The following is a 17,550-nucleotide window of genomic DNA, read 5'->3' on the forward strand; positions in this document are numbered from 1 at the left end:
TATAGCTGACCATGAGTGACTGAAGGGACATTCTGTACTATATGGTGTGAAGCTCAGTAATACATCTAGAGATAAAGCTGGCCTCGGGCTGCTGCTTGGAACTGGCTGTGCATCAGCTAGCAGGTTGCTAGGAACTGCATTGTGCATTACTTGTTTTGTATATTCTAATTTTTTAATGATAGCTATTTTTGTTCCCCCTCCTGTTCTTGCCTATTAAGCTGTCTTTATCTGAATGGGTGAATTTTATGTTTTTTCCCCCAATTCTCTTACCCATCCTAGAGTGGTGATAGGGAAGTGAGCAAGTGGTCTGTATGGTGTTTAGCTGCCTGCTGGGTTAAACCACAACAGTCCCTTTTGGCAACCAACGCATGGGGTGTGAAGGGTTAAGATAACCACTGTTCTGATGTGTTAAAACAAATTTGATATAAGCAATTAGTTGCATTGGTTTAATGGTTGCTGGCCACAATGTTGATTTATTGGATCTCAATGTAGTTGCGTGTTCTCAGAGCTGCATTATGTAACACCTTACTTGTTGTGTGTGTTCCCCATTGTGTCATTTCTCAGCTCTGGGGTAAGGTTATGATGTTGTTGTGCTTTTTAACACGAGTTTTTCATATGATAAGATGCCTGTTGGCAGGACTGAGGCAGTGTGTGCACCCGGCATCGCCGCTGCACCCGCTCAGCAGGAGATACCTGTTTGGAATGGCACCTAACTTCACCTCCAAGGGCCTGCCCACGGGAATGGTACCCTCCACCATCCTTCCTTTCTCCTCCAGGCAAGTTACAATAGCTCTTGGAAAGTATCCCCAGGGTGTCCAAACCAGCACTTTGCATTGCTGTGATGCATGAATGTGTCTCACATCTCATGTAAGGTTACACAACTGGGTAAGAACATCACCCAGGGATCTGCCCTAAGGCAGTGTAGGGATAAGTATCAGGGAGTGTGGGGTGGGATGGGATGGGCAAGTGCCTAGGAAGTGGGCACCTTCCAGTGTTTTGTAACTTCACCTCTGAAAAATGTGGAATCCAGAAAAATTTATTAAAATATTTGGAAAAGATGAGCTGACACCAGATAGTTCCAGAGAGACAGATATCACTGCATTGTGAGGGGGCCTTGTCTGGGCTGACTGAACCCTGTTCAACAGAGCTCAGTGTCCACTGAAGGAAGGGAAGGTCTCTGGGACTGAGAGCAAAGTGACAGAGTCCGTGGCTGAACCAGGGAACCAACCTGTGCCAGTATTATCTGCCCTTGTATGCAAGGAGAAATGCTGGAAGCAAAGGTGGATGTATCTAATAATAGATGAAGGAGCTGCCTCTAAGAGAGATCAGAGAGCAGACTACTCTAAAACAGGGCTATCACAAGAAAATGGTGAGGAAGATAGGTACCTTGGTGGGCCATTAAGAAAGAGAGGCAATGTACAAATGGATTTGTGAATGAGGGATGGACTTACCACAGACTTTATTCAATACCATGCACCGTCTCTTCAGCCCTGAAGGTCTAGTATGACAGAAGAAGCCTGGACCCATGGACTAAATTTACCCAATGGACATTTTAGATGGATGAACCATAGACTAAGGGAATGATATCTGTGTGTATATATCAACAGACAGGGAAGGACACATTGAGTAGAGTGGAACCTGGGCATGATATAAATGATACAAAATAAAGAGAGGATATTTCTCTGGTTTTACTGGGGACACAGTTAATTTTTGCCCTTGCTGGTGTAATACTGAGTGACAGATTGACGATAGGAATAATGTTGATAGCACAATGATGTTTTAGGTTTTAATAAGTGGTATTTACACTAACTCAAGGAATTTTCAGGTCCTCCCACTGCCACGCTAGGAGTCTGGGACACAAGAAGCTGGAGGGGACACAGGGGGAGGGTGGTGGTGGAAAGTGAGCCCACAGCTGTTTAGCTACCTTCCAGATTAAACCGCAACAGGGACAAATGCTATGAAAAATGTATTATGTGGCAAAAGCATTTTAATTTGTCTTAACACAGTTGTTCAGATGCTATACTGAGTCAAGATTTGATGCTGCTTCTGTAGCTGCATTTTTTTAGTAAGGAGCAGATAGATACAGGTTGCAAAATGTAGACTGCATGTCACATAAACCGTGCTTGCAGGCTGTGCATGTACCTGGGCCAGGAGGTAAAATTCCAGGTTTAAGTATACCATCCCTATAGCCACAGCACAGAACAATCCCTTATTTTAAAGGAGCAACTGTAGGGACATCATAATGTGCTACATCAGCACTACTCTTGAGGAGCTAAATAACAACATACACCATCAGCAGCCACACACACAAAAAATCTAATTGTAATTGATACAGTGTGGGTGGATTAAGCCATAGAAATATTGAGAATGCAACTACATTGCAGCTGACTTTCCACCTTAACCTTTACAGTTTATTTTAAACCTTATTGTTTTATTGGTCCCATCAACAATAACAGAACCAAGAGCAGAAAAAAACCCAAAGATGGTTTTGTGCAGACATTGATGAAAAGTATCAAGTTGCTATGTTAGAGGTGAAACAGAGGAGGACACCATCTGGGCAACCCTGCACACTTCTCTTCTAGGTTGGCCACTGGGAAGTATTTTCCATCCTCTGTCTCTTTCCAACACTACCTACCCCACCCCTGCTTCCTGGCACCTATGTCTCCCTTTCTAAATCTCACACTCTTTTCTTTCTTTGCTTGCTTGCTTTTCTTCTCCAAGCTTCACCATTAGAGTTAATGTATTTCATTGGTATGGACCCCTCTTAATAACTGTATCACTACAGTTGCAACATTAGGTTCAGTCCATTACAGGACAGGTTTTCAAAATTCTCTTCTAATTCAAATTAATATGTCATATTAAATTACTGAAAGGCAACAACCTCTCCAAAACAGTGATAGAGAAGAAAATATTTATGAAATTACTAAAAAAATACTTTATGTATAACTATTGGCATGGAAACTAGCAAGAAAAACATCTGCCTAGAACTGATTTGGGGTTTTTTTTTGTTTTAGATATTCATCTGCAAAAAGTAAATATTTGCAGAAAAGAGAAGAAGGAAAAGTTTCCTGGTACCACATGCTACTGCATGAATAATTTTGAGCTTACTGTAAATACTAAGCATTTTATCAGCCATTTAAATGGCCAACAATTTACCAGAAATCTAATTCAAAATCTCTCAAGCTGGAAAAAACCTGGGACATAGTCCATGGACTGTACCACACAAAAAGATCAGGTACTTATAATTTGGACTCCAGTGTATAGTCAGATTTACACTGAGGAAAAGGTTGATTACAAGTAGTAATTGTGTGAAGAAAGCTTTTTCTAAACATTTTCAGTGAACATGATTGAAAACATTAAAATAGATTGTGCAAGGTAGGGTTTTCAGATTTTGGAGATGTCAGCTCAAAAAAACCTTCTCTAGTTTACAGTACAGGGTTTTATTCTAAAGTCCAGAATGTATATTAACATTGGTATAAGTTCTTTTTCTTCACACTGAAGTCTTTCTTCCCTAAAGGTATAAACAAACAAACCAAATATGTTTAGCAGTAATATATTTTCAAACTGACAGAAACTGGCATGGTAATCTATCAATGCATTTTTTTTTTTCTTGGAAACTGCTGGGTTTTTTTAATATTCTAAGAACATTTTAACATGAGCATTTAACTTCCAACTTAATCTTACTTCATATCCTGTTTACATGGCATGCCAAAGACATATATAGGACTAAACAGAGCCTACTGTAGCATATCTATTGCTCCCAGTACTTCCAAACTGTCATTAAATAATTCTGTTCCATGTGCAGTCAAGATCTCTATTACTGAAAAGAGCAGGGACTTAAACCTTCATGTGTTTCTGTTTACAATGGAAGACTTATGACATAGTAATGTCTATGCTGACCACTGCTGTAAAATCTACAAGTTTTTGGAAGTTTGTTCTCAAAAACATACACACAAAAGTGAAAAGTGGCATGTATAAATGAAAACTATTTCTGCTTAAATGCTAAATTACTGTTTTGTAACATTTCTCTAAGTCTAGAGTTCTTACACCAAATGTTACTGTAAATGTTTTTTATTCATTAAGGTTATATTATTTTTGGTGTTTCTCGGAATAAGAGAAGGATGATCCCTATTGAACTTGATGGCAAAAGGTGTCCTCTCTTCACTTGCTAGGGGACACACAGGACCAGGCATACAGCAAAAGGGTCCACTGGACAGTAATATTTTGAAGCCATACAAGGTGTGGCTGAGGTCACTTGTCCTTTCCAGTCTGGAGAAGAAGAGACTGAGGAGAGTCCTCATTGTAGTTACAACTTCTTCACAAGGGGAAGATAAGGTACTGATCTCTTTACTGTGTCAGGACCAGTTACAGAATGCAAGGGAATGGCCTGAAGTTGTGTCAGAGGAGATTTAGGTTAGTTATCAGGAAAAGGGTCTTCACCCAGACAGTAGTTGGGCATTGGACAAGGCTCCTCAGGAAGTGAGGAAGTGACAGAGCTAACAAAGCATTTGGAGAATTATCTCAGGCACATGGTGTGACCCTTGGGATGTCTTGAGCAGAGCCAGGAGATGGACTGAATGATCTTTGTGGGTCCCTTCCAACTCAGGATGGTCTATAACTCTAACACCCTGGGGTGCTATAAGCCATGCACACTAACTGCAAATAGGGGAAAATATAGAGGCTGTCAGGGTATCTTCTTGGACTACAGTAGTTTGTCTTTATTGCATGCAAACCTTTCATGGAGCCTCTATCCTTGAAGGTATTCAAAACTCAACTGAACAAGACACTGAGCAAGCAGTTCTGTTTGCCCCTACTTTGAGCATGGAGGCAACAGACACATGGAGATCTGTTTCAACCTCAACTATACTGTGATTCTGTGAAATCAATATTAAGAATATATTATGGGTTTTATATTGATGAATTAATTACTCTGACTTTTCTAACTCTCCTATTTTGCTTTGAAACAATTGTATTTTCTCTTTGAATGTGGAATAAAACCAGACATATAGAAGAGATGTGTCTGAATGAGACTAAAGACTGTTACATTTTGACCAAATTTTGCTGATAGATTCCTGTAACTTTTGTGACAACACTTCAGAACAAGACTCAGTGTTTGTATAGATAATCCTTTTAATTTATTCTTTCTAAATATTGCCCAGTCTTTCCACTATTCCTCACTGCTGGACTAGTACAGTAGCATGTAGGAGTTGTCTTGAGAAGTGCTCTTTGTGTGAGGCATGTCTACATTTAAGGTGATTACGCATTGCCACTTTCTTTTCTTTCACATCATCCACCAGGAACAGTGACATACAACACATACTGTAGAATTGTGGATATCATGAGCATATTTGGAGGAGTTCTCTTTCCCCCTGTCAGAAGCAGACATTCATATCTGTGTGACTACAGTTTTAGCTCTTGCCCATAATTTGTCCTCTCAGATACTGCATAACACAGTCTTTACTGTTAATGATTATATAGGAACTGAATGGGAAATTAATGGAACAAATATTTTAGTCATCCAAACATTGACTCTCTGTGCATTTTAATCTTTGCACCTAGTCATTCTCAAAATCTCTCTTTGCTATGAAAATTATATCCTTGTATTTTTTTCTCTATTCTCCAGCACTGGGAAAGGGAAATAATTGCCATTTCTATAATACCGCAAAAATGAAAAAAAAAAAAAAATAGTTCCAGGTCTGCAATTACACACAACAAAGTATAATTGCAAAACCTTTCACATAAATAAATGTTAGATCTGTATGAAGCAATTTTGTTGCCTTTCCTGTCTTGCACAATTACAGAGAACAGAATAAAAATAAACAGTGTTGGAGATTACTAGGTTCCTGCTACCAGCTGTCTAAGGGACTAGGCATATGTAGTTGTGTTGTCTGACTGTTCTATCCAGCCACTTTTTAATCTGCTGGACAATTTTAACTAAGTTCGGCAAAGGCATAGAAGGAGGAAGCTTAGTTGAAAAAAAGGACACATATTTTCAAGTTCTGCGAACATCAGCAGATGAACAGCAGAAAGACTGACAAACATTGCTAAATGAAATACTGCAGCCTGGTCTCATCAGTTATGCCTCCAGCTTGGCTAAGGACCTAGTTTTCAGCTGGTATGTACAGGATGTCCAGATGTCAGGTGTAAATGGCAATCATCAAGGGATCTGAACTCTGGAGTTTATTACAGAACCAAAGAGATTAGATGTTTACCCTACTTGATTATCTGCCACAATCATTCCCTCATGTCACATTCCTAGGTCTCAACCTGCAGGAAGGTCTCTGGTGGTCTGGCATGGTTGGGGAGGAAATCATGTTGATTCCTGCTGTGCCACTTCCTGCAGCAGCCAGCTGCCTTAGGTATTAGTGGTAAAACTCCCTGGGCATCCTACAGCACTCATCTTCATACATTTCTCATGCAGAGGACTCCAAAGGCCATCTGGAATCAAGAAAAAAAAAAACATTTGAATGCACACAATTGCTTTATTCTTTCTCTGCTTCTAAAAAGACATCATAACAGAATTTTGGATCATAACATGTCATGTTAATTAAAAAAATACTTATTCATGGTCTTTGTTAGAGAGTGGATTTTTGATGCATTGTAACACATTGTAAAATTTTAATTCTGCCTTAAGTTGCTGAGAATTACTTATTTTAAAGAGAATTGTAATTTTTCAGTACTAAATGCTGCAGAAGCTTAAATGCAAGACAGTTTATGGCTTTGAGGACTCAAAAAGGGAAGAATGTCTCTAAAGTGTAGAACTCAAGGACAGTTTCTTTGTTTTCTGTTTGTTTGTATTCTAGTTGGCATTGAGGACATCACTGGCACTAGAAAGTAGCACTGTATCCTTAAAAGGGAGAAAGATGCAAGTAAAGGTGGTGGGAACATGAGAGAGGTTGAAAAACATCAGCAGAATAAGTCATCTGAAACATTTCAAAGATGGATTATTTTCTCCACACTCCAAAGCCCCTGCTTCTTCCCCAAGAATTTTTGTGCATCTCATAAAAGGAAACTTCAGGTGGAAGATCTGCAAATGGAAAATACATTGATAGTGTTTTCTAGAGTTTGGTGTTCATTTTATTTACCATTTCTATATGTAAGCAGAAGGAGCATGTAGCTACTTGAGCATACAGTTTAAATGGCTCTGGTGGCGATGGTAATCCAGTCACCTCACAGTAAAGTTCCAAGGATCCTTAATGTGGGCTATTTTCTATGTCACCATGAAGGTCATCAGGAGCAGCAACCTGTACTTTGGACCCCTGGCTTTACTGTATGAAACAGAAGAAGCAGAATGAAGGAAAATGGGAGCCACTCAGTCACTATTTATGACACTGCCAGGAAAAGAAGAAAATTATACACTTAGTGAATGTATATGAGATATAAAAAGATTTTTTTCTGATTTGTGAAGTGTAATATCCAGTATGGGCATATGATAAAAACTTATACCCAAATCAAGGTTTAGGAAGAGACTAATTATTTACATTAATGGGGTGTCTGTAGAAATTGTGGGTGCTTTCATGGTCAGGCTGAGATACTGTCTTTACTTTAGATCCCTGAATGTGACCTCCATGACCTGCCAACACTCGGTCACTCAAAAATCACATCAGAGGGGAAGGATACTGGTCATGTCTGACAGTTGTCTCTTTTCCTTTGCTAGAGCATCCTGTCATTTGTGAACTGCATATGGAAGATTTCTGTTTCCCAAGCATGTTTCTCTCTTTCTCATGGTCTATCTTTATCCACTTGACATTTGCACTGTTCTGTACCCACCTAAGATGCTGTGGAGAATACTATCATGACAAAAATTCTTGCTATCTTGCTATCTTTGTGATGAAGGCAGAGATGCTCACTTAGTGTAATATTCTTTGAGAAGATTATGCATACTTGCAACTATTTTTTGATATTAAATGTTAATTAAACATTAAATTATGTAAATATCTAGCATGCCATTTTACAAAAATTGTATATCCAATTCAGATGTGTGGAGAAACTGTAAATATTTATCAGCTCTATTTATTCCAAAAAGTTTGGGTTTTATTCTGATATAGAAGTCATAGCTCCTATCAATACTGAATATGTAAAACGGAACCCCATTGTTACAGGTTTTCCAAAATGTTTGCTTCTGCTTTAGCAGTTCTACCCTTGTTGCATTGAGTTGGGAGTGTTACCTCTAATTTAAGGCAGGAACGGTACATGGCGTTTATTCAACAGTGCACTCGTGTGGCAAGACTCAGGAAGTACATAGATAGTGTATCAGAATTCCTTGAATACAAAGTATTTTTCTTATTACATGAGAAAATACAAAAAAGTTCTTATAGATCAATACAATTATATTTCCCAGTACAATCTTTTCTTTTTTTTTTTTTTTCTTTTTTTTTTTTTCATTATTTTTTTAACCTACTTTGATTGCATACCTAGAAAAAAAGTCAGAGCTCCCAATACAGGATATTATCTTGTTTGGTCATATGTGAGCCCTTCTTCACTGAAACTTAATTTCAGAGTGTAAACTCGATATCTTCATTTCTTTCATCACAGTAAAAGTTCAAGTTTTGACAGGAGACCTGAATATAACTGAGATGTTATCACACCAAAATCTCTGAACACATTTTGTGGTTACTCAGCCTATGAATTGTATGCAGTATGATGACTAAAAGTTCCCATATTCTCAAAGCAGGGCCACATATATAGCAAGAAGCAAAAACTGCTAGTAAGTTACTGGGTATTATTGCAGAGAGTATAAATGAGCCAGGAAGTGAGTGTTGCAGGCCAGACATCCAACAGGCACAAAACTTCTAAAAGAGATGCCAGCTGCATCTCGTTTCATTTAATTTATACTAGAAATTCCCACTCTACTTGAATGGTTGCTTTCTTCAATTATGTTTTTCCCACAGTTGATTAAATCACCAAACATGTTGCTGGAGTCCATCCACCACTCCTGTCCCTCTGCTGATGACCCTCTACCTTCAGCTTGGAGTGGACAAGACAAACACTATTCCTGAGATCAGTTATTAAAGAAAACACAGCATTCCCTCTGTTTTACAACAGGACATACAGATCCTTATGATCCCAGTACAAGAAAGACTCTGCAAAGTATCATTTCAAAAGCAATTTCTTAGATATAACATCATAAGGAAAGAGAGAACTGTTATCCTAGAGCATTTCAGATCCCGGCAAACCACAAGCAATGCAGCATCAAATGGGTCTGTAAAGGGGGTGCATCACGGAGACCCTGTCTGTGGAAGAGCTATCCCATTGCAGTCATTCAAGCTATACGAGGTTTTCCTTAAAAGAGAACAACTTTATTAATAATTTCTACTGTCAGAGAGGATGTTTGAATAAGGACTTCTGGCTGCAGCTTTAGGTAGAGGCAAGGTCATAGAGATGCCAGTACAGTGTAGGAGCTGCCCACAGCTGCTCTAACAGTGCACTGCCTGAATTTATCCTGTGGCCGTGGGCTGTGCACAGCACAACGCAGATTTGAAGGCTACACTTGGGTATGGATCACTACAGTCTCTGCACAATGATCCTTCCAAACAGGTCCACCTTCCTGCAGGATGGAAGCTTTTATTCCTATTAAGAGAACTCCATTGCAACCAAGGTCTCTGGAGTGATCTCTGAAGAACAAGAATGCCCCTACAGAAACAGAGAGGTTTTCTTCCTGCTCCCTTATATTCATTCTCTCCCCCTCCCCACCCCAGAAGGGTGCCCTCAACTTTTCATATAGTTAGCAATGTGAAGTGCGTAAAACCTAAACCACACGCAGAAGTGTGTCTCGAGGTGCTTTGCAGTGCTGTGGAGACAAGTACAACTGTGGAGTTCCCTGGTGCCCGAGCAATGTCCCTTAGGATCTCGTACAGAGGTGAGCAGGACTGGACAGAACGTAAGGGCAAACGTGAAAGGACGACAAGTGCACCCCAGACCAGAAAAGCGTCGTTAGTAGCAGCCTCCCCTCATAAGGCACTAATTCCGAAAATAACCCGGGCAGAACAGAGCGTAGAATTGATTGCTTTTGTGAGCTGCTGCCTCGCTTCGGCGGCTGAACACCTGTGGTGGCACACCTCTGACATGAGACAACAGACCCGTTACGGGGCCGAAATCTCAGCCGCAGCAGCACAGGATCAGGGCTCTGCGGGGCCGGAGTGCGCTGCCACGGCCACCCGCGGCCGGAGTAGCCTCACCCAGCCCGTGAGGGGCTCGTTACCCCGGCCCGGCCCGGCCGCGAGGCCCCGCCCCGCGCGCACCAGCGACCGCCCCTGCGTCGTCCTCGCCGGCTCCTAGCTGGGCGCCCTCTACTGACGTCACACCACACCCGGCGCTACACTCCGCCGCGGGCGCACCGCCGCTGGCCGGGTGCGCGCATGCGCGCTGGGGTGAGAGGCTCCGCGTCCTTTCCCGGTCGGGGGGGCCGCGCCCCCTCTTTCCCCTTAACTCGCACTGCCCGGCGCGACGCCCGTTACTCGACGGACGCCGCGCGGGACCGGCTCGCACCGCCTGCCTGTCCGGAGCGCGCGCGAGCGGCGGGAGGTCCCCGCCGGCCCGGCGGGAAGGGCGCACGCGGGGGGTGGGATGCGCCGGTGCCGCCGCCGGCGGGTGGGGGAGAAGGGGGCGGGCCCTGAGGGCGAGGGCGCGGTCCCCGGGCGGGCGGGGCCGCGCGCCAGCCCAGTCGGTGCCTCCCTGCCGGCGGCCGCGCCCCGCCCCCCGGGCCGGCGGGGCGCTGGGCGGGGTCTGTGGGCGCAGGGGGGGCCGCTGTGGATCCCGCAGCCGGGCGAGGCGCAGCGCCGCAGTCCCCGGCAGGTGCCGGAGAACGGGCCCGGGGCGGGAGACATGGAGTCCCGCGGAGACCTCCCGGCGGATCGGCCCTCGGCCCTTCGGAGTGGGATAGAGGAGCCCGAGAAGGAGACAGATGATGAGGGAGGGAAGACTGCCTGGCAGCAGAGCCTGAATCCCGAGCTGCAGCAGGGGTACCGCATCCTGCGCGAGTTCCTGCTGGAGAAATACCGGCCTCTGACGGCGCCGTTCCTGAAGCCCCTCGCGGATCAGGCATTTTTCGGGGAAGAAGGCGCTGGCTCCCTCTCGGGCCGTAAGAGCAGCCAGTCCTTGCAGCAGCTGCCAGCTGGAATATGGTTATTGAAAATGGAAGAGAAATTTTCCAGTGGGCAGTATACAGGGATAGCAGATTTCGTGTGTGACTTCAGGCTTATGCTGGAGACTTGCTATCGGCTGCACGGTGTAGACCACTGGCTCTCCAAACAGGCCCAGAAATTGGAGATGATGCTGGAACAGAAGTTGGCGCTACTATCCCGGTAGGTGTAGAGAGCTGTTGGGGCCGTTCCGCGTGTTCTTTACACAAAGTAGAACAGGAGGGTGTGTTTCTTTACGTAAAAAATCAGTTAAAAGAAAACAAGCATCGAACAAAACCCCACAAGAGAAAGAATACTGGAACTTTCAATACTTTCATGAAGATTAACATTTCCTATTGGGAACTATTCAAATCTTAATTCAAAACGCTTTGCAAATTCCAAACCTCAAAATGCCAAATAGAGCACAGCATTTCCTGGCTAAGATTTTCCTTCTGAAAGAAGCCTTCTGTGAACATGGAGAGACACTTGTTTACACAAGATGTCAAATGCTTCTTTCTTTATTTTATTCTGTCATGAAACTGCCTGAACTCTGTATGAATATTTGGCTCTTTGAAATTGTTATTTTTGCAAACAGTGAAATTTTTACTGCTCTTAAAATCGTAGAAATAAAATATTAAGCCGAAGTTACCTGCTTGGAAATGGTGTATTTTTTGATAATTATGAAATAAGAGACAATGCTTAACGTACTATAGTCTTAAAGGGCAAAATGAAAGTCACGGTAAGTTGAAATGTTAAGTTCCTGGCAGGAACTTTCTTACCAGCCAAAGCAGCTGAAACATAGAAAGCTCTCGAGCTGTATAATTTAAATCACAACTGAAGTACAGGCTTTCTTGTGAGCTTGTCATAGGCATAGTTTAGTCATTATTAGAAAACCATGGTGGCTTCTTACAGTGAAACGCCCACTGGTCTTCTGAATGACAGTGTTCTGCATGTATAAACCAAGAGGTGTTTTTGGTGAAGGACGGAGGTGAAGAAGGAATTGGAAGAAGTATTGGAAAATATGTAAAACTCTGTGTCCATCAGCTTCAAGTTTCCTAGTGACTCACAGAATGAACTGATAAGCTGGTAAGAACGTTGCTTGTGTAGGAAGAGCACTTCAGGAGAGTGGTGCAGAAGTCACCTGAAAGCAGAGTGGCTGTATAAATTCAATATATGTTGCTGTAGCAATGGTATATTTGAAACTGTTTCTGTGAAACAGCAGTTTTGGGGCAGTCTGGTAGTAGAAGAGAAGGAGCTGAATGTAGTGCTTCTGGTTTGCTTGAGTAAAACCTGATATTCAAAAAACCCTCACAATTCCTGGCTTAATAGAATTACTGCTGGCAGATAACGAAATGCAACTTGTAAGATTTTGTGTTTTCAAATAGCAGTATAGGTATTTACTAAAAGATAAATTCAGTTGCTCTTGTCATTCTTCCATTCAATCCACGATATTTCTCAGATAAATATTAGGAAATACTGAACTGTGTGAAGATAATCCTTTCTCAGTGTATAGTAAGTTTGTCTTGTATTAACTCTTCAGAGATTTGTAAAGATTTTTTTCATGATGTCTGTGTGCACTAGCTTAGTAAAAGTTTCTTGGAACTCTAATTATAGAGGATTATGGAAAAAGTCAAAGTTCTTTTACAATTTTTAATTAGACAAATTTGGTTGAACGTTTAACATAATTTTATTTGTAACATGAAATTGAAGAGCTACTTCTTGGAACAATTGTTCTTACGTCATTACATAGCAGTGTTTGAGTCAACGATCTCCTTCAACTGATTCAAGGGAATCAATCAATATTGTATAATTCCTGTATAAGTTCTGGATGCTGCAAGCCACAGAAAATTACCTTAGAATGGAGGTTCCTTTTGAGTAGAGGTGGGATTTTTCTCTGTCCCTCAAATCTTTTTACAGGTGGTGAAAAACTCATACTAGTTTTAGTGGAGTATTTTGAAACACTGTAAGAGGAAATGTAACTTTGCAGACAAATTTGTAGTGTTTTGTCTTTCAGTTTTTGTAGTTTTAACTAGGACAAAACCAGTGTTTAACATATGCTTCCCCAGCCTAAACTAACTAATACATCTTTCCCCTCACCACCAAGCCCTCTACTTTTAGGATTCTGCTAAAAACGATATTTTCTTATCTTAGGTCTTGTGTAAGTTTTTTTCTTTCCAAATACTTATGGATTAAGATAGAGAATTCCATCTCCAAATTATATTTGGTAGCTTGTGGTAAATACACTGTTTTTAACTGGTGTGAAAACATAGGTCATATTAGTGTGCTTGGTTTAAGTTTAAAATTTCTTAAAGGAATTTTCAAAGTGGAAAAAATTGCAGGTAAAAAAATACCTGATTTTTTCTGAATAAATAGGCTCAATCCATGGTTTATAGGCTAGGCATTGAGGTGCTGCTGGTATTGAAGTTCATAGTTGTGAACTGTCTTGCTTTTTTCTTCTAGGCATTTAAGAGAGAAAACATCATTAGCTGTAACATCTAGAGGATGCTATGGGCAGGATGAGGAGAAAACAACAGGATGCATTTCTACAAGACGTCGTTCCACACCTCGCAATTTAGTAGGTTTGTCAACAGGCATGTTTGAGTCTGTGATGGTTCAGGTTCTAAGACAAGAGGAGCAACTGAGAGCAAAAGAGGAAAAGAGGTAATAAGTAAAACGATTTTGTTTTAGTTTTAAATAGTTGTGTCTTCCTAGTTTTCTAGAGGGGCTAGCTTCTTATGGCTTTTTTTAGGTTAATAAACATTGTGGTGCTCTTGTCGTCTTAAGTTTATGAGTTCAATACAGTGCATCCACAAAGCAAAAGAATGGGTACCCATTTCTTGAAAAAATTAAAGTTTTAAATTAAATTACAGCTGCTCTTATTTTAGTGTAGCAAAGCTTCTAATATTAACTAAAAGCATCCACAGTAATTTCCTGCTAGTGCATTGTGGTTTATCATATGTATCCTTGGACAAACTACCAGAATGCTTAACTGCAGTCTAATTCCACGATCTTGTCACTGCCTCTCTCACTGATAGCCAGAAGCAAATTATCTCTGCCAGTGCCACTGCTGTTACCTCACTGATGTGGCATTTCAGGTTGTCAGTTAAGTAACAATTTTAGATGGTATATATAAATAATTCTGAGATTTTATGGTCTTCTTAAATTTAAGTTTTATATTTCCAGGCAGTGTTTAATTGTAATATGTGTCACTTTGAGGAAAATTAAGCTTATATGTTTTTTTACTCTAACAGTAATTTGAGTGATTGTGTCTAAAAATGGCACACAGTGGTGAGACAGTATTTGCTTCAGAAAGCAAAATGTTGCAAGCTTTTTTTGAAGTTTACAGCTTTGTAGTCTTTTCCCCATATGCAACTAGCTTGCTTTTAATTTTGCTGGTATTCTTAATTTTCAGCAGATTTGAAGCTATATGGCTGACTTAACTCTTAAACTGTTAGACAGTACTTTTTTTTCTGTAGAACTGCCTTCTTTTTTCTTATCACTAATGTTCTCATCACACTTCGCTAAAAAAAAAAAAAAAAAAAAGGAAAGATCACTAGGGTTATTGTTTCTTTGGTGAAATTCTCTTGTTCCAGAACTCAGAACTTGGTAACAATGTTAGGAAAAAGAACATTTTGATTGGATTTTAATTCATTGATAGAGTGTTAAACAGTTTGCCAAACAAAATAAAAATTACGCATTCATACACCTGTTTTAAGTATGTTGCTGCAAAACTGTAGTAATTAACTGTTAAATCCATGTATCTGGATATACTCAGAAATAAAGTCAGTAAAGTCTTACTCAGTAAGATCCTGGGCAAAAGATGATTGATTCTACAGAATGTTCCACAATAACACAAAAACACCACAACTATCTTGCCTCTTTATGCCCTAAAATTTTGAACTGTACCACATATTAAGAAGTAATAAAAATCTGTCAGTAGATAGCTGGTTTAATGTTTGACTCTATTGACCTCTCCAAGTAATAATGCTTCAGACATCTTCTCTCACTATTATTTCTTAATCATACCATGTTTTCAAAGTAATTGGGACCTCTCTGTACCAATTCTTTCCCAGCTCACCAAAAATGGCCCAAAAGTACCTTTTCCGAGCCCTTTTATGAAAAAAGCTTGGAAGTTGGAAGCCCTATAAAGTTAGTTGCACATTTCCAGTGAAGATCATATTTTACAGTATATATAGATTTTCAAAGTGTACATATAAATGTACACACTTTCAACACTGTTTTTAGTTGAGAATGTATTGCAACTTTCTCAACTTACTTTGGCTTATTGCTAAAGTATATATTACGTTATTAAGAAGAGAAAATGTTTTTTCTGATAAATTTTTTTATTTTCTTCAGAAATCTGATATACTGAGGTTGGTACAGAAGAGGTACTTTCTAAACAGTATGTAAGATTGCAGCCTTTGGTGTTTTAGTTGGAGAGCACAGTGCTGGCAAATGAGTTGTGTTTGGATTGGCAACATTTGCTCTTCACCCAACTTTAGAATGAGTTACCAGGAACATAAAAAAAGGGCTCAGTTTCTGGCCATCTAGTGGGTGACTTAGTATGCTTGTAGTCGTAATTTATGCTTGTAGCCATAAATTATCTTTGTTTAGAATGTCTCAGAGTTGCATGCTCTCAGTCCCAGAATAGTAAGATGGCAAATGCAGGGGCCTTTCTATAAAATTTATCCTCATATCTAAAGAAATTGCCTGTTGAAGTCCAAGTTTATATGTAATTCTTTGCTTTAGATATTTAGATACTTTCATAAGACACAGGCATCTTCTGATGAGAATTAAATTAAAATTAAATTTAAAATAGTCAAACATATAAATAAATATAATCAGGTATATTATATAGGAATAAAACTAAAATACAAATTAAATTAGTAGATTAAATCCTTGAAGTACCTTTTGATTATTTATTTTCCACAAAATCCTGGAAATTTTTTATTTTTTTTTTTCAACTGCATATTCTGGAAGAACATTCTGAAGTGGGTTTTTTTATCTTCTCTTCTGTAGTTAACTTCAGGGAAATCCTGCACCAAATCTTTTAGTTATACAGGTATCCTTTGTTGAGAGTTCTCTTTTTCTTGTAATTTATCCATTTCTTGCATGATCAATTTCACTTTTATTTATGTAATGTTTTATAACTTTCCCCAAGTGACAGATTCATGATGGTAGACTTGACATATAAAAACTTAAAAGATATCATTGCGAAGTTGATTTCACTATTTTGCAACTAATAATTTTTTGTACAGCAGCAAAAGCACTTCCCCCCACTAAGGTGCATATATGAGAACATCTGATTTATGTTTATTGTCAGTCTTTCTTGTCAGCATTCCTTTTGTTCAATTGTTGTAATTACCAGAATATTGACTATCTTCTTCAAATTATTAATTACATTTCTATGAGTTTCTACTGAGCTGCTTGCTTACTTGTTAAGTAAGTAATAAATCAATTAATTTATATATTAATTAACAATAAATAGTTGTGCAATTATTCTATAATTGGAAATGATTGACTAGTTAGTTAGATACCGAAATATAAAGGTAAATTCCTACTGAAATTTTTAAAACCACCAGTGAATGGCAGATAACTGGTTAATTTCAGCGGGAATCAAGTGGCTTTGGTTTGTTGAAAATTACATAGGCAGTTCTGTATCTTTCATCTCTGAAAACATGTGCCTGGGATAAATTTATGACATTGCTTAAAACATTTAAAGAATTGAATTCTAGCTGCAAGTTAGTAATTTAATTAAGGAAATTGTGGAATAAGGTATGCTTATATAGTCAATTTTGCTTTTTATGAGGATATTAGCATGCAATTAACTGGATCCAGTGGAAAAATATAGTGTATGTAATAATAAGATATAAGATACTTGAGATTCAGAAATAAAGTTATATGGGCTTCTCCAAATTTAGTATGTTCTAGCTACTAAATCTTGGCTTAATTTAGAATAATATATAATATTGCTAATCTGTATGTAACTTTCCATTTTATTTTTTAAAAGAAAGTTTGTAGAAACGAGTTATTGTGAATTAAAATAGTTCTCTGTGTCTTGTCTTTAAGAATTCTGGTGTCTGACCTTTAACCTGTGAATCAACACTTAGGTTATTAGACTTATACCTGGTTACACTAGACATGGTAATTGGGAGAACAAAATTACATCTAGTCTTTGTCTCCTCTCCCCACCAAGAAATGTTGCAAGCAAGAAGCAATTTGCTGTTGATATGAGTCTGCTGCCTTAAATAAGGGAGGAAATCATAAGAACAAGGAATTATGTCTGGACTCTGTTTTAGGTGTTATCTCTACTTGCATATCATGTTTGCTGAGTTTTAAGGTCAGATGCCACTCTTCTTATCCACTAATGTTCTCATCACACTTTGCTAAAAAAAAAAAAAAGCAAAGATCACTAGGGTTATTCTGCAGC

General features: G+C 39.6%; 1 protein-coding gene across 1 annotated transcript in view; it reads left to right on the forward strand.

The window, feature by feature from the left end:
- The first annotated feature begins 10,566 nt into the window (after positions 1-10,566).
- Positions 10,567-17,550, forward strand: part of BRD10 (bromodomain containing 10) — a 49,088-nt gene continuing 42,104 nt past the window's right edge. The window contains exons 1-2 of the mRNA XM_005522755.3: positions 10,567-11,303; positions 13,581-13,781. Coding sequence (XP_005522812.2) covers positions 10,567-11,303; positions 13,581-13,781 — 938 coding nt within the window. The remainder of the gene's footprint in view (positions 11,304-13,580; positions 13,782-17,550) is intronic.

This window comes from Pseudopodoces humilis, chromosome 4 (genome assembly GCF_049639895.1).
Source record: "Pseudopodoces humilis isolate 2021_Gansu_Grassland_sample_001 chromosome 4, ASM4963989v1, whole genome shotgun sequence".
Taxonomy (NCBI): domain Eukaryota; kingdom Metazoa; phylum Chordata; class Aves; order Passeriformes; family Paridae; genus Pseudopodoces; species Pseudopodoces humilis.